General features: G+C 37.3%; 1 protein-coding gene across 1 annotated transcript in view; it reads left to right on the top strand.

The window, feature by feature from the left end:
* Positions 1–22,418, top strand: part of LEMD3 (LEM domain containing 3) — a 71,238-nt gene that overhangs the window by 16,734 nt on the left and 32,086 nt on the right. Inside the window, exon 2 of the mRNA XM_055394125.2 lies at positions 20,565–20,602. Coding sequence (XP_055250100.1) covers positions 20,565–20,602 — 38 coding nt within the window. The remainder of the gene's footprint in view (positions 1–20,564; positions 20,603–22,418) is intronic.

The raw sequence follows: 22,418 nt of genomic DNA, 5'->3' as shown, positions 1-22,418 counted from the left end.
TTTACAGTTGCCAAGATACGCAGCCTAAGTGTCCATGACAGATGAGTGGGTAAAGATGTGTGTATACACAGATACGCACACACACAATGGAATACTACTCAGGCATAAAAAAAGCAACCGAGTTTTGCCTTTTGCACCAACATGAATGGACTTGGAGGGTATTATGCTAAGTGAAATAAGTCAGAGAAAGGGAATTCTATGATATCACTTATATTTGGAATCTAAAAAAAATACAACAAACTAGTGAATATAAGAAGAAAGAAACAGTCTCACAAATACAGTGAGCAAATTAATGGTACCTTGGGAGAGCTAGAGAGAGAGAAGGGGAGAGGAGCAACATAGAGGTAAGGGATTAAGAGGTACAAACTGTTATGTATAAAATAAGCTACAACGATATATTGTACAACACAGGGAATATAGCCAGTGTTTTATAATAACTATAAATGGAGTATAAATTGTGAATTACTATATTGTATACTTGTAACTTATATAATATTGTACATCAACTATATAATATTGTACATAAAAAGTATATATCCTGTTTTAGCATGGGTATCAGTTCAGTTGCTCAGTCGTGTCCTATTCTTTGCAACCCCATGAATTGCAGCTCGCCGGGCCTGCCTGTCCATGACCAACTGCTGGAATCTGCCCAAACCCATGTCCATTGAGTTGGTGATGCCGTCCAACCACCTCATCCTCTGTCGTCCACTTCTCCCCCTGCCTTCAATCTTTCCCAGCATCAGGGTCTTTTCAAATGAGTCAGCTCTTTTCATCAGGTGGCCAAAGTATTGGAGCTTAAGCTTCAACATCAGTCCATCCATTGAACACCCAGGACTGATCTCCTTTAGGATGGACTAGTTGGATCTCCTTGCAGTCCAAGGGACTCTCAAGAGTCTTCTCCAACACCACAGTTCAAAAGCATCAATTCTTCGGCACTCAGCTTTCTTCACAGTCCAACTCTCACATCCTTACATGACCACTGGAAAAACCATAGCCTTGACCAGACGGACCTTTGTTGGCAAAGTAATGTCTCTGCTTTTTAATATACTGCCTAGGTTGGTCATAACTTTCCTTCAGTATTGGTATAAGTTTTAGGTCCTTAGAATATTGGCATGTTCCATGGGAGTTGCATTAGGAGACAGCAAGTTTATTTTTGGTTTTTTGTGTTTTCTTTTCTGTCTCTTAATTCCTGTTCTTATACTGGCCTAAGCTTCTTGCTATTCTGCTATGATCTTGGTTAAACATCTAAGGGGTCAGTATTTCAGATTTTTTTCTTTTTTTTCTTTAAATTAAGATATAATTGACTTAGTGTATTAGTTTAAGGTATGCTATTAGTACATAATGATTTGATGTATGTATGTTTTGTGAAGTGATAATCACTAAGTTTAGTTAACATCCATTACCATATATAGTTACAATTTTTTTCTTGTGATGAGAACTTTTAGGAGTTACTATCTTAGCAGCTTTCAGTATACAGTGCAGTATTATTAACTATAGTCACCACACTGTCCATGACATCCCCAGGACTTATAACTGGAAATTTGTACCTTTTGACCACCTTCACCCATTTCCCCCACCGCCCTACCCTCCGCCTCTGGCTGCCACCAATCTGTTCAGTGTCATATAAGTTTTGTGTGTTTGTTTTTTTAGATTCCACATACAAGTGAGATCATACAGGATTTGTCTTTGACTGATTTCACGTAGCATAATACCCTGTAATAAATAGTAGGTCCAATTGTTGGGTGCCAAGTATAAACATAAATGTTTGCACTTAAGCATTTAAATCTTAAGCAGTTTGTTTACATATTTTGACAAATGAAGAATTTGTAATGGAAGACTAGGCTAATCACTTAGTCCGAGATTGCAGGTCTGAGAAAGGAGTTAAGGAGTTAGGTTGTTGGTTGAACTGTGGCAGTATGAATCGAAAACTCACCCCCTATTTTACTATATTGCATTTCTCTCACGTTCCCTCTTTCCCTTTTAACAAATTGCAAGTCTGATTTTCTGAGTTCATCTACTTTCAGCTGATTGGTAAGAGAAATTCATTTGATTGAATTAATTCACAGTATTATAGAATTCTGATAATAAAAATATGATTTTGATAAAACTTGATAATGTGATGATCTTCAGTGAGAATTGAGCCAGTATGGAATCAGAACTTAATCCTGTTTCTCTAAATCATCCTTCGTTCTTATATGTGTTGTAGTTGGGTTGCCTCCATTTTTCAGTTAGAAGTTAGGTCAGTAGTTCTCAACTTAATGGGCTGAGAACATTTGGGAACACCACTCATTAGAAGGTATTGTCACATGACCTAACAGATGATTTTCCCTTCTCATATTGTGCTCTTATTTTTAACTGTGTATCAATACTACCATGATTAGAATATAAAAAATTACATATTCATGATAGAATTTTGTCATATTTTCTTAGTGTGTGAATACTAAAAATACTACCTTGGGGATCTGAACATCATGATGTAAATGAAATACTTTTACTTGTAAAGAAACATTGCTTAAAACATGCTGTAAGGAAATGATATACACTAGTTATATTTTAGAATCTGTTTTCAAGGCAACCATAGTGAATAATGGGAAATCAGTTTTAATATTTGAATGAATGACTGGCTTGCCAACCTTCAGCTGGTAAAATCCCTTTAATCTTCTCAGAGGTGATTCTGCTTTAAATAGAAGATCTTTATTAACCCAAATTCTGTCTCTGATTAGTGAAATTTTGGTCATTTAGTATATAAAATTCAGGTAAGGAGGTTTTGGGCAGAAAGCCTTGCCTTGGGGGTCTTCTGTTTTGTCTCTTTCTAACTTAAAGAGTTTCTGAGGACCGTCATTTCTTCCCAGTAGCTCCAGGGCAGAGACAAGTGAGGAATGGAGTAGTAGTGTATTGTTATTTTGTAAACTGAGTGCTATTTTTTTAAATTTTGTGCTAGGATTGGGAAAAAAATGAAAAAGCTAAGATTTATTAATCTCTTTTCTCCCCACATTGCTAAGCATAGTCACAAACCATCCCATTTTATGTTAATTTGCTAGATAGAGTCTCAAAGAGGGTGACTTGCCGAGGGTCCCAAGTCATAAATTTTGGAGCGAGTATTCCTTGCTCCAGAGATTTTTCTTTTTCATTTTACCTCACTGCCTTTCAGTGTGAAGAGTTATTTTTCATTCATCTAAATGACATGATTTCAGAAGTAAGCATTACTTGAGGAAATTTTTATTTAAATTATAAAATTTTAATTTGTAATTTTAGATTAAAAAATTATTTTTGGCTGCACTGCATTGCTTTGTGTGGGTTTTCTCTAGTTGCGACAGGTGGGGACTGGTCTTAATTGCGGCGCATGGGCTTCTCATTGCAATGCCTTCTCGTTGCAGAGCACTGGCTCTAGAGCATGCATGCTTTAGTAGTTGCGGCACATAGGCTCAGTAGTTGGCACCTCCCAGGATGGGGTCACACAGAGTCGGACACAACTGAAGTGACTTAGCAACAGCAGCAGCAGGCTCTAGAGCACAGGCTCAGTAGTTGTGCATGGACTTAGTTGCTCCTCGGCATGTGGAATCCTCCCAGACCAGGGATCAAACCCCTGTGTCCCCCTGCACTGGTAGGTGGACTCTCATCCACTGTGCCACCAAAGAAATCCTGTAATTTGAATTTAAAAATTTTAATAGGTTGAAATTAATATATTAAAGATATAAATTATATTAATATTGTATCACCCAAGAAGGAAAAAGAATACCACCCAATTACTTTGAAAATATTTGGTGCCTTTATAAGAAAATTCTGTAATATTTGAGCTAGAAAATGAGAGAAATAGAATGATTTAGGTCATTGCCTAAATTTTATTGTAGGCAGAATATCAGTCCACATACATTTTAAAAAATAGTGGTACAACATTCTGTTGGGTTTGTTTCAGTCAATTCAGTCACTTGGTCGTGTCTGACTCATTGCCTGCGACCCCATGGACTGCAGCACACCAGGCTTCCCTGTCCATCAGTAGCTCCCAGAGCTTGCTCAAACTCGTGTCCATTGAATTGGTGATGCTATCCAACCATCTCATCCTGTATCGTCCCCTTCTCTTCCTGCCTTCAGTCTTTCCCAGCAGCAGGGTCTTTTCCAATGGGTCAGTTCTTCACTTCAGGTGGCCAAAGTATTGGAGCTTCAGCTTCAGCATCAGTCCTTCCAATGAATATTCAGTCAGGATTGATTTTCTTTAGAATGGACTGGTTGGATCTCCTTGCAGTCCAAGGGACTCTCAACAGTCTTCTCCAACACCACAGTTCGAAAGAATCAGTTCTTCAGCTCTCAGCTTTCTTTATGGTTCAGCTCTCACATCCATTTGTGACTACTGGAAAAACCATAGCTTTGACTAGATGGACCTTTGTTGGCAAAGTAATGTCTCTCTTTTTTTTGTGGAGAGGGGGTTGATTTAGATTGCTTATTTAATTTTATTTATTTTAAGCAAATACCTCCTTTCTTTAAAATTCTTTTTTGGTAATTTTGTAATGGATTTTGTAAATACATGGTGATATGGATTTTGATGTTTTAAAGCAAGATTAAAGCTTGTAGAGTATACATTTGCAGGGGTTGAGAAACAGCTTAAAATAGTAAATCAAAATTCTGGCGAGTCAGTTCGCTAACTAGAACAGATATGCTGCTGCTAAGTCACTTCAGTCGTGTCCGACTCTGTGTGACCCCATAGACGGCAGCCCATCAGGCTCCCCCGTCCCTGGGATTCTCCAGGCAAGAACACTGGAGTGGGTTGCCATTTCCCTCTCCAATGTGTGAAAGTGAAAAGGGAAAGTGAAGTCGCTCAGTCATGTCTGACTCGTAGCGACCGCATGGACTGCAGCCTACCAGGCTCCTCCGTCCATGGGATTTTCTAGGCAAGAGTACTGGAGTGGATTGCCGTTGCCTTCTCCGAGAACAGATATAACATGAATGTAAATATATATGTAATCTTGTGCTTTAATTTATAAGACTTTTTTTCTACCAGTTTATTACAGATTTGTTGCCATACTTTTTTGGGGAGGGGGCCTATTTTTGTTAATAAATTTTGATTCTAAGGGAAGGAAGTTTCCACTGAATGAATAAAAGCAGATGAAAAAAGTCAACATTTTTGTCTTATACAATCACCTTAGAGTTTAAAGGACTTTTAGAAGTCACTGTCTGCTTTGGACAGTGGGATTTGGGAGAAGGTGTTTTAGTTCATCTCTCAAGAGTCTTAAACTGGAGGTTTACTCAGGGTGTCTGTGGATTTGGACTGTAAAAACTTTAGGAATCAATTCCGGTCAAGGTACTCTGGGTCTGTACTGCGTGCAGTTATTTCACTTACTTCTTAAAACAATCCTGAGAGCCAGGTGGTGGTATCATTCCCTTTAGATTAGGAAACTGAGGCTTAGGGAGGTTAAGAAACTTGTCTAAAGTTAGTAAGTAGTGGAACCAAGATTTCAGAGAATCTGACTTCCGGCATGTGATATTTGTCCTTGTACAGTACTGTCTACCTGGATTTCATTTGAAACTATCTTCACCAGCTCCCCCTCCCCCAAAAGTTTTATATTCTACTAGACCAGGAGTTCTTAACCCTCTGTGGTCTCTGAACCTTAAGCCGTAAGTGGACTCCAGGTAAACTCCTTGAAATTAGATGCAAGTTTTGAATGTGTATTCATTTTTCTCGGGATAAGGTCTATAGATTTTGGCAATTTCTCAAGGGTCTCTGACCCTCCAGATGAGAATCACTGCACTGTAAGCTGTTCTGAGGAAGGTACTATGAGTTTTCGTCTTTGTATTCCTTAGCATCTGGTTTTTTGATTGCTCAAAAATATTCGTTGAAGAGAATTTAACAAACAAGAGATAGTATGTGGGGAAGTAAGCTTAAAATTTTAAAAAAATTAAAAAAAAAAAAAAAAAAGGTCTGTCTAGTCAAGGCTATGGTTTTTCCAGTGGTCATGTATGGATGTGAGAGTTGCACTGTGAAGAAAGCTGATCGCTGAAGGATTGATGCTTTTGAACTGTGGTGCTGGAGAAGACTCTTGAGAGTCCCTTGGACTGCAAGGAGATCAATTCTGGGTGTTCATTGGAAGGACTGATGCTAAAACTGAAACTCCAATACTTTGGCCATCTCATGCGACGAGTTGACTCACTGGAAAAGACTCTGATGCTGGGAAAAGTTGGGGGCGGGAGGAGAAGGGGACGACAGAGAATGAGATGGCTGGATGGCATCACCGACTCTGTGGACATGAGTTTAAGTGAACTCCGGGCGTTGGTGATGGACAGGGAGACCTGGCGTGCTGTGATTCATGGGGTCGCGGAGAGTCGGACACAACTGAGCGACTGAACTGAACTGAAGCTTAAAATTGGTCATAATTTGGGAATTTTAAGATACCTTGAAATGTTTACTGAGTATGAGAGCATTAGTTTTACTTACTTGGTTCAGAAAAATTGTTTTGTTACTGACAAGTTTGAATTTTCAGCTCTAGTATATGGTAGCCCTATGAAGTTAGGTTTTTTGAAGTCAGAGCATAAATTAGCAAAATTTAAGTGTGTTCAGAAATGCCGTTGAAAAGTCCTCTAGATCTAGAGGCTGCTATGTGGTTTCTCTAAAAGGCCAGTTTTGTGTTTTTTGTTTTTTTCATCCAGTGTAAGAATGAACTGTTTTAGTACTTGGTGGAGCTCTAAGGTCCATAGTACATCTTTAAACATTAAAATCATACTCAGTGCTTGAAGTATTCCTAGTTATGAGAACCACATGGAGACTGAGAGCAGCTGAGGGAATGGCAGTGTCATCTCTCCCATCTCGGGCTTTGTCTAGAGCACATGTGTTTTGACTGTATCAGGGTAGATTGGTTATTGGGAATTGTATGCTTTACTTTTTTGTCTAAGTGGTTGTTCATGTTCACGCGTATTTATTTGTATTCTCTCTCTACTACAAGTAGGAGTTAAAAGTAGACATTAGGTGAAAATCTGATGATTCCAGCAAATGTTGTACTTTTTGTTCATTGTGTTCAAGCTTGAGTTTTACTCTTAAGGTTTCATATATTTTTACCAACAAAAAAGTTTCTTACTTAGACTATTTTACCACGTCAAAACTGCTTACATTTTCTTTTATTGAATGTTTTTCTTTTTTTTTGACCTAATGATGACGTATTTAAATTCCTCTGTTTGCCAAATGACTTCAATTTCATCTGCTTTCTTCCGGAGCTAAAAGGCAAGATGTAACGTTTGAGCACATTGTTCATAAAGATGGTGTTGAGGGTTTTTTTTTTCTGTTAGCTCCAAATTCAGTTTATATGTTAGTTTTGGTCATCTCTGTGCTTTGTCTTTGCATATAATGCCCCTTTCCCTTGTCTCTGTTTAATGCATGGAATAAGAACTATTTTTTGTTTTTTTTCAGTTTTATTCACTTTCTCATTGCACTGCAACTTTTCTATCTCCAGCTTTCCTATTTGAATAATCTCTACTTGCTGCTCAAAACTAACCATGCATTGTGACTGAGAATGTTACTAAGTAGAAGGAAAGTGTTAGTCGCTCAGTGTCTGACTCTGCAACACCATGGACTCTGCAACACCAGCAGGCTCCTCTGTCCATGGGATTCTCCAGGCAGGAATACTGGCATGGGTTGCCATTTCCTTCTCCAGAGGATCTTCCCAACCCAGAGATCGAACCTGGGTCTCCCGCATTGCAGGCAGATTCTGTACTGAGTCACGAGGGAAACCCACAGTTCAGTCGCTCAGTCGTGTCCAACTCTTTGAGACCCCATGAATCACAGCACGCCAGGCCTCCCTGTCCATCACCAGCTCCCGGAGTTCACGCAAACTCATGTCCATCGAGTCGGTGATGCCATCCAGCCATCTCATCCTCTGTCGTCCCCTTCTCCTCCTGCCCCCAGTCTCTCCCAGCATCAGACTCTTTTCCAGTGAGTCAGCTCTTTTCATGAGGTGGCCAAAGTATTGGAGCTTCAACTTCAGCATCAGTTCTTCCAATGAATACCCAGGACTGATCTCCTTTAGAATAGACTGGTTGGATCTCCTTGCAGTCCAAGGGACTCTCAAGAGTCTTCTCCAGCACCACAGTTCAAAAGCATCAATTCTTCGGCGATCAGCTTTCTTCACAGTCCAACTCTCACATTCATACCTGACCACTGGAAAAACCATAGCCTTGACTAGGCGGACTTTGGTTGGCAAAGTAATATCTCTGCTTTTTAATATACTATCTAGGTTGGACGTAACTTTCCTTCCAAGGAGTAAGCGTCTTTTAATTTCATGGCTGCAGTCAGCATCCGCAGTGATTTTGGAGCCCCCCAAAATAAAGTCTGACACTGTTTCTACTGTTTCCCCAAGTAGAAGGAAAATCTCATGAATTTAATTGTATGGGAAATGCATATTGTTTTATTGCATTGTGCTGGAGATGGGTTGTACAGTGTATCACAGATTCCTTTTGGATTTCTAAATTCTCTTTTAGCAGTATTCTTTTAGAACAGCCTCTTGATAATACAGTTTCTTTTGTATTCTTGGCAACGTAAACCTTGAGGAAGTGTTATAGCCAGTCTCTAGTGTATAACAGTTAATGTTTAAAATCTCTTAATACAGTGAGCTGTCACCATGTTTAATAAATTACAGTATTGCATTAACATAAATTCCTTTGGGTGCCAAGATATCTGTTGCACAGATGCTTGCTATTATTTATAGGTTTGTTTCTAACCTTTGTAGGTTGACTTTTATTTTTCTGTTCGTTTGTCACCATGCAGTAGCATAATTCTTTAACTGGCATATATGCAAAATAGTTTTCAAGAAGAGACTTTGAAAGTACTGAAAAAGTAGGTCACTCAAAACTTTTGGACCTTAAGCAGTGTAGTAAGATAAAGTTCCATAATTAGATATAATGTCTTTATTTGAATGTGTTCTTATATGGCCTTTCTTCCCAACATTGGGTAAACTACAGAAGCGTCTTTCGCTGACAGAACTAGATGGTGGCAGTAGCCTGATCGTTTCTCTTTGATTTTGAACCTCTGAGACCAGATGTTGGGGTAGGGAAAAATTCATATGTTTGTATTTTATTTTAGAATAAGTTGTTGGTATGTTCTGTAAGTCTGAGTCTTCTTTTAGATTAAACATTTTTTGAGTGGGAACTTCAATTTTATTTGCTAGTCAGATTCAGTAATCAGGAACTCAGAGATATTCTTTAGTTATGGATACTCTATTAAAATATCAGAATTAATTTTTAGAAGGAATGTGTAATATTTTGATGTGCTAGTGATCTAATTTTCTAATTTATAATTATTTTAGGTAAATGAAGCCAGTTTTATAAAATCATTGGTAGATGAACTACCTCCAGCTCAGGAGATTAAATGTATTAGAAAATAGTTTTGAATATTTGTAAACATTTACTTCTTACAAGTTACTAGACACAAACTCCTACATTTTGCTACTTCCCTATATGCAAAGTTTATCACACTATTTTAGTAAAATAGGATAAAATCTTATCTGTAAATGTAAATTATATCAATTTTTAAAAATAAGACTATAGTAGTCAGGTCTTTCTGAAACAAAACAGAAATACTCTTACATTCCAGTAACTCTTCTAGCTTCTTGCATAAGAGGAACTTTTCAGTTTTCAATTTGTTAAGAATTTAGACTAACTTGGAGGGAAGAAAAAAATTTGTTTTGTACAATAAGCTGTGGCTGTTATAATTGGGGTTTTAACCTAATGTATCTAGGAATTGAAGTGGTCTTTTACCAGTTCTATGGTAGGATTTTAGCACCATTAATGAATGGGGCTTCCCTGGTCACTCAGTGATAAAGAATCTGCCTGCCAGTGCAGAAGATGAGTGTTCGATCTTTGGTATGGGAAGATCTCCTGGAGAAGGAAATGCCTACCAATATTCTTGCCTGGAGAATCCCATGGACAGAGGAGCCTGGTGGGCTACAGTCCACAAGGTTTTGAAAGAGCTGGACGTGACTTAGCGACTGAACAACAACCAAACAACAACCACCATTAACAAATACTTATTGTTTTGTTTTTTATACTTTTCCTCCCCTAGTATTTTATTATGAAACATGGTTGAAAGATTGTGCTGTGAGCACTGTAGATTCTACAGTTTACATTTTCTGTATTTGCTTTACTATGTATCTTATTCATCATTCTATCCATCCACCATTCTTTTTAAAAAATATGTCTAAGTAAATTGAAGATATTAGAATATTCCACCCTTACATACTTCATGAATGTTAGTAATTAAGAGTGAGGTTCTTTTTAGGTAAAATTTGCATGTAGTCAAATGCACAAATCTTTAATGTACCATCAGATGAGTTTCAAGGAACACATCTAGCCATGTAACGTAAGCCCCTGCAGATATAGAACATTACCTTCACCTCTTCTTCCTCCTGCCCTGTCAGTACACTGTCACTGTTCTTTTGTTTTTACCATAGATTTATTTTGCTTATTCTAAAACTTCATATAAGTGGATTCATAGAATACTCTTTTGTGAGGCTTTTTCACTCAGCATGATCTTTTTGAGGTACATTAAAAGACTCTGATGCTGAGAAAGGTTGAGGGCGGGAGGAGAAGGGGACGACAGAGAATGAGATGGCTGGATGGCATCACCTACTCTGTGGACATGAGTTTGAGTGAACTCCGGGAGTTGGTGATGGACACGGAGGCCTGGTGTGCTGTGATTCATGGGGTCGCAGAGAGTCGGATGTGACTGAGCGACTGAACTGAACTGAATGTTGCATTTTGTAGTAGTTAATTCCATTTTATTACTTTTGGTTTATTTTGAAACCTCGGGTGTACTTTACATAGAAATTATTTGTCCCTTCCTGAATTCTTAAAGCACTCTATACTAAATTCTAAAGTATTTGTTATATCTTAGATACTCATTTATCTTCACTACTCTGTAAGCAACATGTTTTCATAGCATGGTGTATAAAATATGCCCCACTAATACTTGTTGAATGGTCTATAGTTAAAAGTCTTTCTTACAGTTCTGTTACAGAGATCCCAAACTTGAGTTACAATTATAATGTAAAATCAGTGCTTAGATGACTAGAGAAGGAAATGCCCACCCACTCCAGTATTCTTGTCTGGAGAATCCCACCAGATTCCTCCCACCAGAGGAGCCTGGTGGGCTCCAGTCCATGGGGTCCCAAAGAGTCAAGAGACGACTGCAGGACTAACACTAGATTAACATTGGATGAAGATTAAATAAAATTTTAAGAAAAATTTTATAGTCTGTTGTCAGTTTTTTTCAAAAGGAGTCTTCATTTTTATGGTGAGCAAATGTGAGACTTTCAAATGACCATAAGTTTGAAAGACACCATAATGATTCTTAGCATATAGGGGTAAAGAGTGGGAATCAAATTATAAGACTATTGCCAATTTAATGATGACTTTGACCTTTTATTTCTCTGAATACATTATTTCAGTTTTCATTATATTCTTGGTACTTTGATAATCACATTTAAAGCCCTTTTTATTTTATAGAGTCACTGTGTACATTTCTTATTCTTTAAGAAAACTTATTTGGAAGTAGCACAGGATCGTTGCCTCTCAGAATAGGGCAAGTGAAAAGTTGGAAGTCTTATAGTATATGAAAAGTGGAGAAGCATCTGTGTTTTTCCCCGTCTCGTCTCTTTCACTGATTATCCCAATCTAGGTCTGTACCTCTGTAAATCCAGATAGATAGGTAGGCTTAATATGGAAAGGTTATTTATGAGTAGAACACGGTGGTACAAGAGTTTGCCTTAGGCATATTTTATAGTAGACAGTTCTTGTCCATATTATTCTGCCTGTTTTGATTGCAGATTTAATCTCAATATTCACAGTAATTTACTAAGTACACTTGAAATGAGCTGTTCCTGAGCTTTAAAATGACCATATATTTAATAGAGCTGTGAAACAATAGGTGAACTCTCAGAGAACAAATGGGCAACAGTGCTGTGTTGCAAAAGAATGTACTGCCTTGTTCACCATGTCCATTTTTAGATCAGTCTGGCTGGCAGTGAAATGCAGAAGTGCTTGCCACACAGGTGCAGTGTTCTGCAGCTGTTGGAAACATTTTCCCTCCCACCCACCCCCTACTCCTTCACATATAAATATGCTCTGTTTAAACTGTTAACGCTAGAAGATGGGATTTGAGAATTTGAATGTCTGTTTATAACTAGGTACAACTCAGAGAGATAATTGGTCATTTAAGCAGCTGAATTTAATTGTCTAGATGACTTGAAGTTTCCAAAAACTAAAAACCTAGCCTTAAGGTCAGAGTTTTAGAATTACAAGAGACTGCCTTTACCTTTGAAAGAGCATGTCTGCAGAGTTACTGACCTCCAGACTGAACTTCTTGAGGACAGAGCTTATATATATATTTTCATTTTTTAATCTGCTGCAACAAGCATAATGCCTGGCACCTAGTAGGCACTTGATATGTTTGTGAGTATCTTAGATTAGAAGATGAAGCCAAAATATTATTTAGATGTGGTATGGTTCTAAATCAGAAAATTATTTTTTTTTTAAAGCAGATGCCTCATGGTAAGTTTTATAGCAGCCTTGAGAACAAAGTGCTGCGGCAGCAGAGAGAAGGGGAATGGTCAGTGCTGCGCATGGTAGTTGTCGGATACTTTATGTTTTGATATATCATGGAAAATCTTTTCCTAGACTACAGTTTAGAGAACTTGGTTTTGAAGAGTTTTTATCATCTTAAGTGACATCTGTGTATTTTCCCTAAAGCAGTGTCTTTTCCTCCTTATCCCCATTTTAGGCAATTTTCATGCATTAAATAAGGAGATTAAAGTTTAATGATTCCAAATCTGAAAGTTCTAGAGAAGAATGTTTTCTGTAAACTGACTAGAACAAATATTTTCTTTTCTGTAGTTGCCTTTTCTGAAAAGAAAGTAGGCTTTGGAGTCAGACTTAGGTTTGGATCTCAGATCTTTAAACAGCATTTACCTGAAGGAAGCAATTTAACCTAATCATGCATCAGTTTCTCTGTCCACAAAATAGGGGTAATACCTGCTGTAAAATAGTGGTATAATGAGAAATAAGCTACTTCCTAAAAGCATGGCATCAGTATTCCTGGAACATATCAAGAATTTAAGAAATATTACTTCCTTTTTATTCAAAGGAGAATCTTGTGGAGTGAGCAGGATTGTAGTACTTCTCTGGCATTAGGGAAGCTGTTGTAGGAGGCTGCACTATGCCTTCAGGCTTCTGTTCTTTTGACATGTATTAGTACACAGTATCTGCAAGACGGGTAGAGATTTTGCAGTCTTGTTGGTGGAGAAAACAAAAAACTGATAGTTAAATTATAAGATAGAACTGTGGTGTTGGAGAAGACTCTTGAGAGTCCCTTATACTGCAAGGAGATCCAACCAGTCCATTCTAAAGGAGATCAATCCTGGATGTTCATTGGAAGGACTGATGCTAAAGCTGAAACTCCAATACTTTGGCCACCTCATGCGACGAGTTGACTCACTGGAAAAGACTCTGATGCTGGGAAAGGTTGGGGGCGGGAGGAGAAGGGGACGACGGAGAATGAGATGGCTGGATGGCATCACCGACTCTGTGGACATGAGTTTGAGTGTACTCCGGGAGTTGGTGATGGACAGGGAGGCCTGGCGTGCTGTGATTCATGGGGTCGCGGAGAGTCAGACACGACTGAGCGACTGAACTGAACTGAACTGAACTGAGGGATACTGAAAGTAAATATGTGGAAGTTCTGAGAAGAGGAAGGTCCTGATAAACTGCAGTTGTTAGGCATCCTTCATGACTGTGGGAGAGCTGCAAACTGGATCTTAAAGACAGAATGAAGGAGAAGAAAAAAACATTAAGAGGATCAGAAGGATAAAAAGGATCAGAGTCTTTCTGGCAGAAATTTTTTTACACCTTTACTCAGATAAAATTGACATACAATGTTGTGTAAGTTTAAGATGTGCAAGTATGTCAATTTGGTAAATTTATATATTGCAAAATTATTACCACCTTAGCATTAGCCACCACTTCCAACCTGTCACAGAATGGTATCATTTCTTTTTTTGTGGTGAGAACATTTAATATCTATTGCTCTTAGCAGCCTGCAAGTTTTTAACAGTGTTGTTAGCTATAATCACCGTGCTGAACATTAAATTCCCAGAATTTGCCAATCTTGCAACTGGAAGTTTACCCTTTGATCCATATTTCCCCCATTACCCCCACTGCCCATCTCCTGGTAACCACCACTCTGCTCTCTGTTTCTCTGAGTTTGGCTTTTTTAGATTCCACAGATAAGTGATATCATACTGTATTTGTCTCTCTCCATCTGAATTATTTCAACTTAGCACAATGCCCTTAAGGTCCATCTATGTTATTGCAGATGGCAGGATTTCCTTCTTTTTCATGACTGAATAATACTCCTTTTGTATGTATGTACTAGATCATCTTTATCCATTCACCCAATGACAGGATGTTCCAATATCTCGGCTATTATAAATAATACTGTGATGAATATAGGGGTGCAGATCTCTCTTTGAGATCATGTTTTCATTTCTTTTGGATGTATACCTCATAGTGAGATTTCATATGGTAGTTCTGTTTTTAATTTTTTGAGGAGCTTCTATACTGTTTTCCATAGTGACTGTACCAATTTATACATTCCCACCAACAGTGTATAAAGCTTCACTTTTCTCCCCATCCTCACCAAATTTACCTCGTCTTTTTAAGGATAACCATTTTAACAGGTATGAGGTGATATCTCACTGTGGCTTTGATTTCCAATTCCCTAATGGTTAATGATGTTGAGCACCGTTTCATATACCTCTTGGCCATTTGTATGTCGTCTTTAGAAAAATGTCTATTCAGTTCTTCCTGGCAGAATATTTTTATATGGCTGGTAATAGTAGTTTCAACTATTTAGAGCAGAATAAGTCTTCATTCCAATCCCAAAGAAAGGCAATGCCAAAGAATGCTCAAACTACCGCACAATTGCACTCATCTCACACGCTAGTCAAGTCATGCTCAAAATTCTCCAAGCCAGGCTTCAGCAGTATGTAAACCGTGAACTCCCAGATGTTCAAGCAGGTTTTAGAAAAGGCAGAGGCACCAGAGATCAAATTGCCAACATCCGCTGGATCATGGAGAAAGCAAGAGAGTTCCAGAAAAACATCTATTTCTGCTTCATTGACTATGCCAAAGCCTTTGACTGTGTGGATCACAATAAACTGTGGAACATTCTGAAAGAGATGGGAATCCCAGACCACCTGACCTGCCTCTTGAGAAACCTGTATGCAGGTCAGGAAGCAACAGTTAGAACCGGTCATGGAACAACAGACTGGTTCCAAATAGGAAAAGGAGTGCGTCAAGGTTGTATATTGTCACCTTGCTTATTTAACTTATATGCAGAGTGCATCATGAGGAACGCTGGGCTGGAAGAAGCACAAGCTGGAATCAAGATTGCTGGGAGAAATATCAATAACCTCAGATATGCAGATGACACTACCCTTATGGCAGAAAGTGAAGAGGAACTCAAAAGCCTCTTGATGAAAGTGAAAGAGGAGAGTGAAAAGGTTGGCTTGAAGCTCAACATTCAGAAAACAAAGATCATGGCATCTGGTCCCATCACTTCATGGGAAATAGATGGAAAAACAGTGGAAACAGTGTCAGACTTTGTTTTTTTGGGCTCCAAAATCACTGCAGATGCTGATTGCAGCCATGAAATTAAAAGACGCTTGCTCCTTGGCAGGAAAGTTATGACCAACCTTGATAGTATATTAAAAAGCAGAGACATTACTTTGCCGACCAAGGTCCGTCTAGTCAAGGCAATGGTTTTTCCCGTGGTCATGTATGGATGTGAGAGTTGGACTGTGAAGAAAGCTGATCGCCGAAGAATCGATGCTTTTGAACTGTGGTGTTGGAGAAGACTCTTGAGAGTCCCTTATACTGCAAGGAGATCCAACCAGTCCATTCTAAAGGAGATCAATCCTGGATGTTCATTGGAGGGACTGATGCTAAAGCTGAAACTCCAATACTTTGGCCACCTCATGAGACGAGTTGACTCACTGGAAAAGACTCTGATGCTGGGAAAGGTTGGGGGCGGGAGGAGAAGGGGACGACGGAGAATGAGATGGCTGGATGGCATCACCGACTCTGTGGACATGAGTTTGAGTGTACTCCGGGAGTTGGTGATGGACAGGGAGGCCTGGCGTGCTGTGATTCATGGGGTCGCGGAGAGTCGGACACGACTGAGCGACTGAACTGAACTGAACTGAATGTTGGGGCTGACTGAAACTGTCTGTGCTGATGTAGAGGAAGCAGGAGGAAAGTACCCTGAATGTATTATTTCGAGAGAGTGACCTGTCACTTATTACATGTGTCTTTCTTTTAAAGGGTAAGCCAGGTAGCATGCTTCCTATTCTCTGAGATTTCTTGCTCAGATTAATAGATAAAAAAATCTTCAAAATCTTACATTATCTTACCTATTAATTCCCTGAAATAATCTTTGACTTCATTTCTTGCTATTTGCTCTCTCATCCACACAGCTCTATTTCCAGGAGTAATATGACTGACATGCTACCACTTCACAGCCTGTGGACTTCTTTCTGTCTGTAAACGTCTTCCTTCAGGTATTCATGTGGCTTGTTCCCTCAGCTCTCTCAGGTTTCTTCTACTCCAGTGCAATCTGAGGAAAGAGGAGAAAAGGGAACTCTTGTACCCTGTTGGTGGGAATGTAAAAATTGGTACAGGCATTAGGGAAAACAGTATAGAAGTTCCCTCACATGTCAAGTGCCATTCCTACTGTTTTATTTCCAAAGCACTTAGAACCATTTGACATGTATTGTAAAAGGTGCATTTGCTCATCATTGTCTCTTTTAATCCTTCTAAAATATAGACTCCTTGAGGGCAGATACATTTTTTTTTTTAATTCACAGCCACACTTCCAGTGCCTGGCGCAAACTAGACAAGAAATACTTATTAAATGAATAAACTTTTTCTTTCTTTCTGAGTTGTAAAAGAACTTTGGTCACTGTAGACTTTTCTTTCCTTTAGTGCCATTGAATGACCAAAACGGGGCCTTCCTGAGGAAAGCATCAGCTCATTTGGTTAACATTAAACATGTACTTTGCAAATATAGACATACCTCAGAGATACTGTGGGTTTGGTTCCAGACTTACTGTAATAAAGTGAAGATTGCAATAAGTGGAGTCACAGGAAATTTTTGTTTCCCAGTGCGTATGATTATGCTTACACTATACTGTCTAAAAAACGTGTAATAGCATTATGTCTGAAAAAAAACCCTACATTTGTAATAAATTCATTTTTCCCATTTTTTATTTGAGAATTCATAATGATTGACTAGTTTGATCTCACCCTAAAAGAATGGAAAAGTTTACACTTGGTTAGAAAGGGTCAGTAAAACTAGTAACATTTTTGAAATTTATGTGAGAGAAAGGTTTAGAGAAGGGGAGTCAACAGTATGTCTTGTAAGTAAGTAGGAAGGTATCACAAGATTTGAATTAGTTCCTTGAAGCAAAATGTGATGGGAAATGATTGAATGATTTTGAAGAGTCTAGTAGTATAATTAAAGACATTTTTAGGACTTTGATTTTTGCTAGTCAGAAGAAGTCAGAAGAAGAGAAGTCAAAATTTTTAAGGACATTTATAAAGAAAAGTTTGATGTATTTGAGATTTGAAATAATCTGAACAAGAAAAATGAAGGAAAAATGGCCACAACAGGAGAATTTGAGAAAAAGCAGTAATGAGACGCTGTTTGGGATGTAGGGAATATAGGAGGACAGTGTTTGAAATACCAACTTGTTATTATCATTGCTTTTAGGATAAGCGATAGAGGGCTTCCCTAGTGGCTGAGTGGTAAAGAATCCACCTGACAATGCAGGTGATGCAGGTTCGATCCCTGGATCAGGAAAATCCCCTTGAGAAGGAAATAGCAACTCACTCCAGTATTCTTGCTTGGAAAATCCCATGGACTTACAGTCCATAGAGTCATAAAGAGTCGGACATGACTAAGTAAACAACACCAACAAAGCAATAACTATAATTTACTCTCAGTTTCCATCCTTAGAAAAGAGGCTAGAAAGTGAGGTGACAATTTTTTTTTTTTTTGCTGTAAATTGCCTTTGGAATATAGTTTCTTCTCTACAATGGCCTAATTAGCAGGGGAGGGAGGAATGTTTTCACTCGGGATAACAGAATGTTTTTTATCCATCGATGATCATAGGTAATGTGGGTGAGAGAAAAAGTTCTGATGTAGTTTCAGAAATACTGAAATGATTTGGGGGAATAAAAGTTAGATGTGTAGAAATGCTTTTGCTTTGTTAAAACTGCTGTTTTTAGATGGAGTTTCCTTTCTAATCTTAACCTCAAGACTGTTTACTTTTGTTTGTTAATTTAGTAGGTCTGTCTGTTAACTTAGTATGTGACAGTTTTCACAGAAGTCAGGGAACATTTTGATTCTTTTAGCATTAGGTGTGTATATTGTTGGCCTTTTAGATATGTTATACTCTCAGCTAGCTAAGTGTGTTGGATAAAAGGCCGAAACCTAGAAAGAAACAAATGGCAGAGCAGTGTTTTTCAACAGAATTACTGTTCTGCTCTTTGGCTTTCTCATTGTCATTGTATACATCTCCCTTCCCAGTTGCTCAGACATAGCCTTTTCCAGCTTCCTGCAAAATTTAACACTTCTGCTTCTATGTTAACACACAACATTGAGTAAAGAAGGGCAGGTTTAGCCTAGACAGCTCAAACAGCACTTTTCAAGCACTGTTTGTTCAATACTATGCTTGACTCTGAGCATACAGACCTGAATACACGTGATCCCTTGTTGTGAGAAAGTCACAGCAGAGCAATCTAGTGGGAGAACATCCACAATCTACAGTAATATTTTCATAGAGATACTTGAAGAGCTAGTTTCCATTTAGTAATCTTGCGAAAAACAAATGCATAAACAGTCAAAAAGTGGTCCTCTCATAAATATTAAATTTTCTTCATAAATATTAAAGCCTATATTTTAGAATTGCATGTTTTAATTTTTTTTAGAATTATTCTTATAAGTTTAGTTCAGTTGCTCAGTCGTGTCCGATTCTTTGTGACCCCATATAGAGAGCAGATAAAATACTTGTTTTTTGAGAATCATTTGACCAATTTAAGTAGATTGATAAAGCATTTTTGGTAATATATTGAACTAAATATGGCTTTATTTTAAATTATTCAAATTTTACATTAATAAAAATTAGTGTATTAAAAAGGATCTTTTCAGTCCAAGCATGTCCTGATTCTTAACATTTTATTTAATCTTTAAGTTATATTCTCCTTCCTATTTCCTATTGAGTACTTTTGATCTTTTGTTTTTAAAAAATTTTTCTTGGCATGAAAACCCTATTGCTTTATAGAAAAATGCTGTCTGAAAATTCATTATCAAATCCTTTTAAGATGATAGCAGATACGTTTTTCCCCCTTCTTTTAATTGTATTTTTTAATTTAAACTGGTCTCACACATGAACTGTCTCAGAATCAAGTAGTTCCTGGTTCCTATGAGACTTCCTGTTTTCTCAAATAAAAATAGAAAAGCGCCTCAGAAAGGAAGCCTGGCCGGGTGAACCGCTCTGTAGGCTCAGCCCATCCTAGTTGTGTCCTGACTTACAGAGACCCAGGGATCTGAGAGCTTTGAATACTTTTGCATATAATGTTAAAGGAGAGGGTAAGGAGGAGATTCTAAATAATAACTGGAAAAGTGCTATATAATTTTCAGCCATAAACTTGTTTGACTCTTGGGGAAGGATGGATGTAGGGAGGTTGGATGGAAAATGGTCAATCCTTTCTTTATAATATTTATTAGAAATAAGTTGTTTAATGTTGAGACCTAATTCTTAGTTATTTTGATGTGTGTGTATGTTTCTTGACACTTTTCCAGATGTTAGCAAGGACTAGGCAGGTTTGTTTTTTAATCATTGGAAGTAAGAATTCTAAATGAATTACTCAGTTTTAAAGCATCCTGCATATTTCCTCTAGTAGTAACTGACTCTTATATTTTGAAGCGAAACCAAGTTAAGGAGCCAAAATGAAGTCATTAATAGTAATGATCATAGGTAACATGTATTAAGTGTTTGACACTATATCAAGCATTTTATATGATTTATCTCATTTAATTCTAACAACTGTATAAAGTAGGCATCATTACATCCTTCCCTTATAGAAGAGGAAACTGCACCTTAGAGTGGCTAAGTAGATAAGTAGTTCAAGGTCACGTTGCTAGCAAGCACTGGAGCTAGGACTGGAACCAAGTCTGAGACCAGAGCTGCTGCTGCTAAGTCAATTCAGTCGTGTCCGACTCTGTGCGACCCCATAGACCACCTGCTCTTAATTATTATAGAGCAAACTATAAAATGATAGTGAGAATGGTAAATATAGCAAGTCTGAAAAATTAGTTCTCTAACCTTTGTTATCATCAATTTGTTTATATTTTGTTTGCATGTTTACATTCAGTTTTAGCAGAGTACGTTTTAGCATTTCTGAGGGCTTGGTTAGGGGGATTCTTATTCTTAAATGATACTAACAGTTCTCTCTTTTTCTTTCCTTGATAGTAAAAAACCCCTTTGATGAAACATTTGGAAACATACAAGTAAGTAAAAAATCTTAATACTGATACTTTATGTCATGTTTTTTATGATAAAAGTATTAGGATGAATATCAACTGACAATAGGAATTTTAAAGATTCTTCTATGCTGAGGCAATAAATTTTCTTGAGTATTCCTTTTCTATAGTATAATTAAATCTAACACAGATTTTATCCAAAGAGCGGAACTGTTTATCATTTAGAGATAAAAGCCAATCACAAAGTAAAATGGCAGTGGCATGTCATCTGGAGATCTGGTCTTAGCCTTTAAAGTGTGTGTGTGTGTTTTCTTAGTTGTTGGATACTCTAGCAGATTTTGCTCTTCTTTTGTTCTCTTTGGATTTTTTGCTCATTGGCAGGCCTTTTCAACTGTCAGGAAGCAAAAGATTTAGAGTCTTATGCAACCTATTTATGATTCCTTTTCTTTTTAAAGGATTTATAATATTAATTTTAACCTAAGTGTTATGTGGAAATATTTTTCACTTGCCCATCATCAATCAATATAGGCAATACAAAGGTTGTGATATTTAAGTTCATATTATAATACACAATTAGTTGTTATTTTATTATTATAGGAACTGACAGTAATATAGATAGACCTGTATGGAAAACATTGTTGTGCTAAATAATAATGTGAAGTCAGATCCATAGAATGTCACTTTAGATTTTTAGCATTGATTATTTTCAGTAGTATTTTATTGCGATGATAAATTTTTTTTTAAGTTGATCAGTTATGATATTAAGATTAACACTGCTATGGCATCGTAGTTTAAATTTGCAGTATATACTCACTGAACATTGAAAATGCAAGACTTTATTTTCTTCTGTATAATTTTCCACTTGGAGGAACCTGAAGTTCCTAACCTCTGAATAATAGTAATAATTATAATGAAGGTAATGGCTAGTCACTTATATTGAGTGTTTATTCTGTGCAAGGCACTGTGCTAAGTAATTAAAATCCATTATTATCATTTAATTAAGGACTTGATACAAATACAGAAAATATCCTTGAGACAGTTGGCTGAGATAGAAGAGGGGAATATTTAAAGGTGAGAAAATTTAAATGTGAGAAAATTTGGTGGAGTCACCCTATAGTTTGACTTTTACTCCTACAAATCAGAATGATTCAGAGAATGGGATTTGCTTCAGAGAATGATTTATATGATTAAAAGAAAATCTGGAGCTTACCAAAACACACAATTAGAAGGTAGCTATTAATATTTCAAATTAAAAATTATTTTTGCTAATGAAAGGTTACTTTGGAAAGCTTACTTTAAATATGGATTTGTTTGTAGATCTTTAACTTGTTTTCAGGGTGATCAGTAGACGCATTTCAAGCCAAGTATTAGAATTTGAAAAGCAGACAGAAGGGAAGAAGTTTATAATGAAACTAAAAGCCAATATAAGTTTCTCTAAGAAAGTAACTTTGGAATTTAATATACAGACCTTTCAGGTTTACCTCTAGTTTAGCATAATGGTGCTAAAGATTATTGAACCAAAGCCTTTCTACTCTTCAAAGTTGATTTGTTACCATTAATAAAATATTCCATAAAAACTATTTAGATCATAATTTAGTTGATCATTTGGATGGCACTTGACACCCTTGTAGTAATATAGATAGTCATTTTGAATGAGTTGTCCCTGGAAAAATAATTCTTGAAAAAATTATAGTTGAGATTTTGGGATGTTTAAATTCTTTGTATGAGACTATAATAGTGTATATGTTATCCAGTATGAGATCCAGTTATGTATGATTAAGTTTTGTTATTTTTTCTACTTGTCTAGTCCAGTGTTAACAGATGACGTTTATTTCCAGGACTC

Source organism: Moschus berezovskii, chromosome 6, assembly GCF_049115385.1.
Source record: "Moschus berezovskii isolate FMDL1 chromosome 6, NW_MosBer_1.0, whole genome shotgun sequence".
Lineage (NCBI taxonomy): Eukaryota > Metazoa > Chordata > Mammalia > Artiodactyla > Moschidae > Moschus > Moschus berezovskii.
Note: the sequence above shows the minus strand (reverse complement) of the source record. Positions and strands in the feature narration are given on the sequence as shown.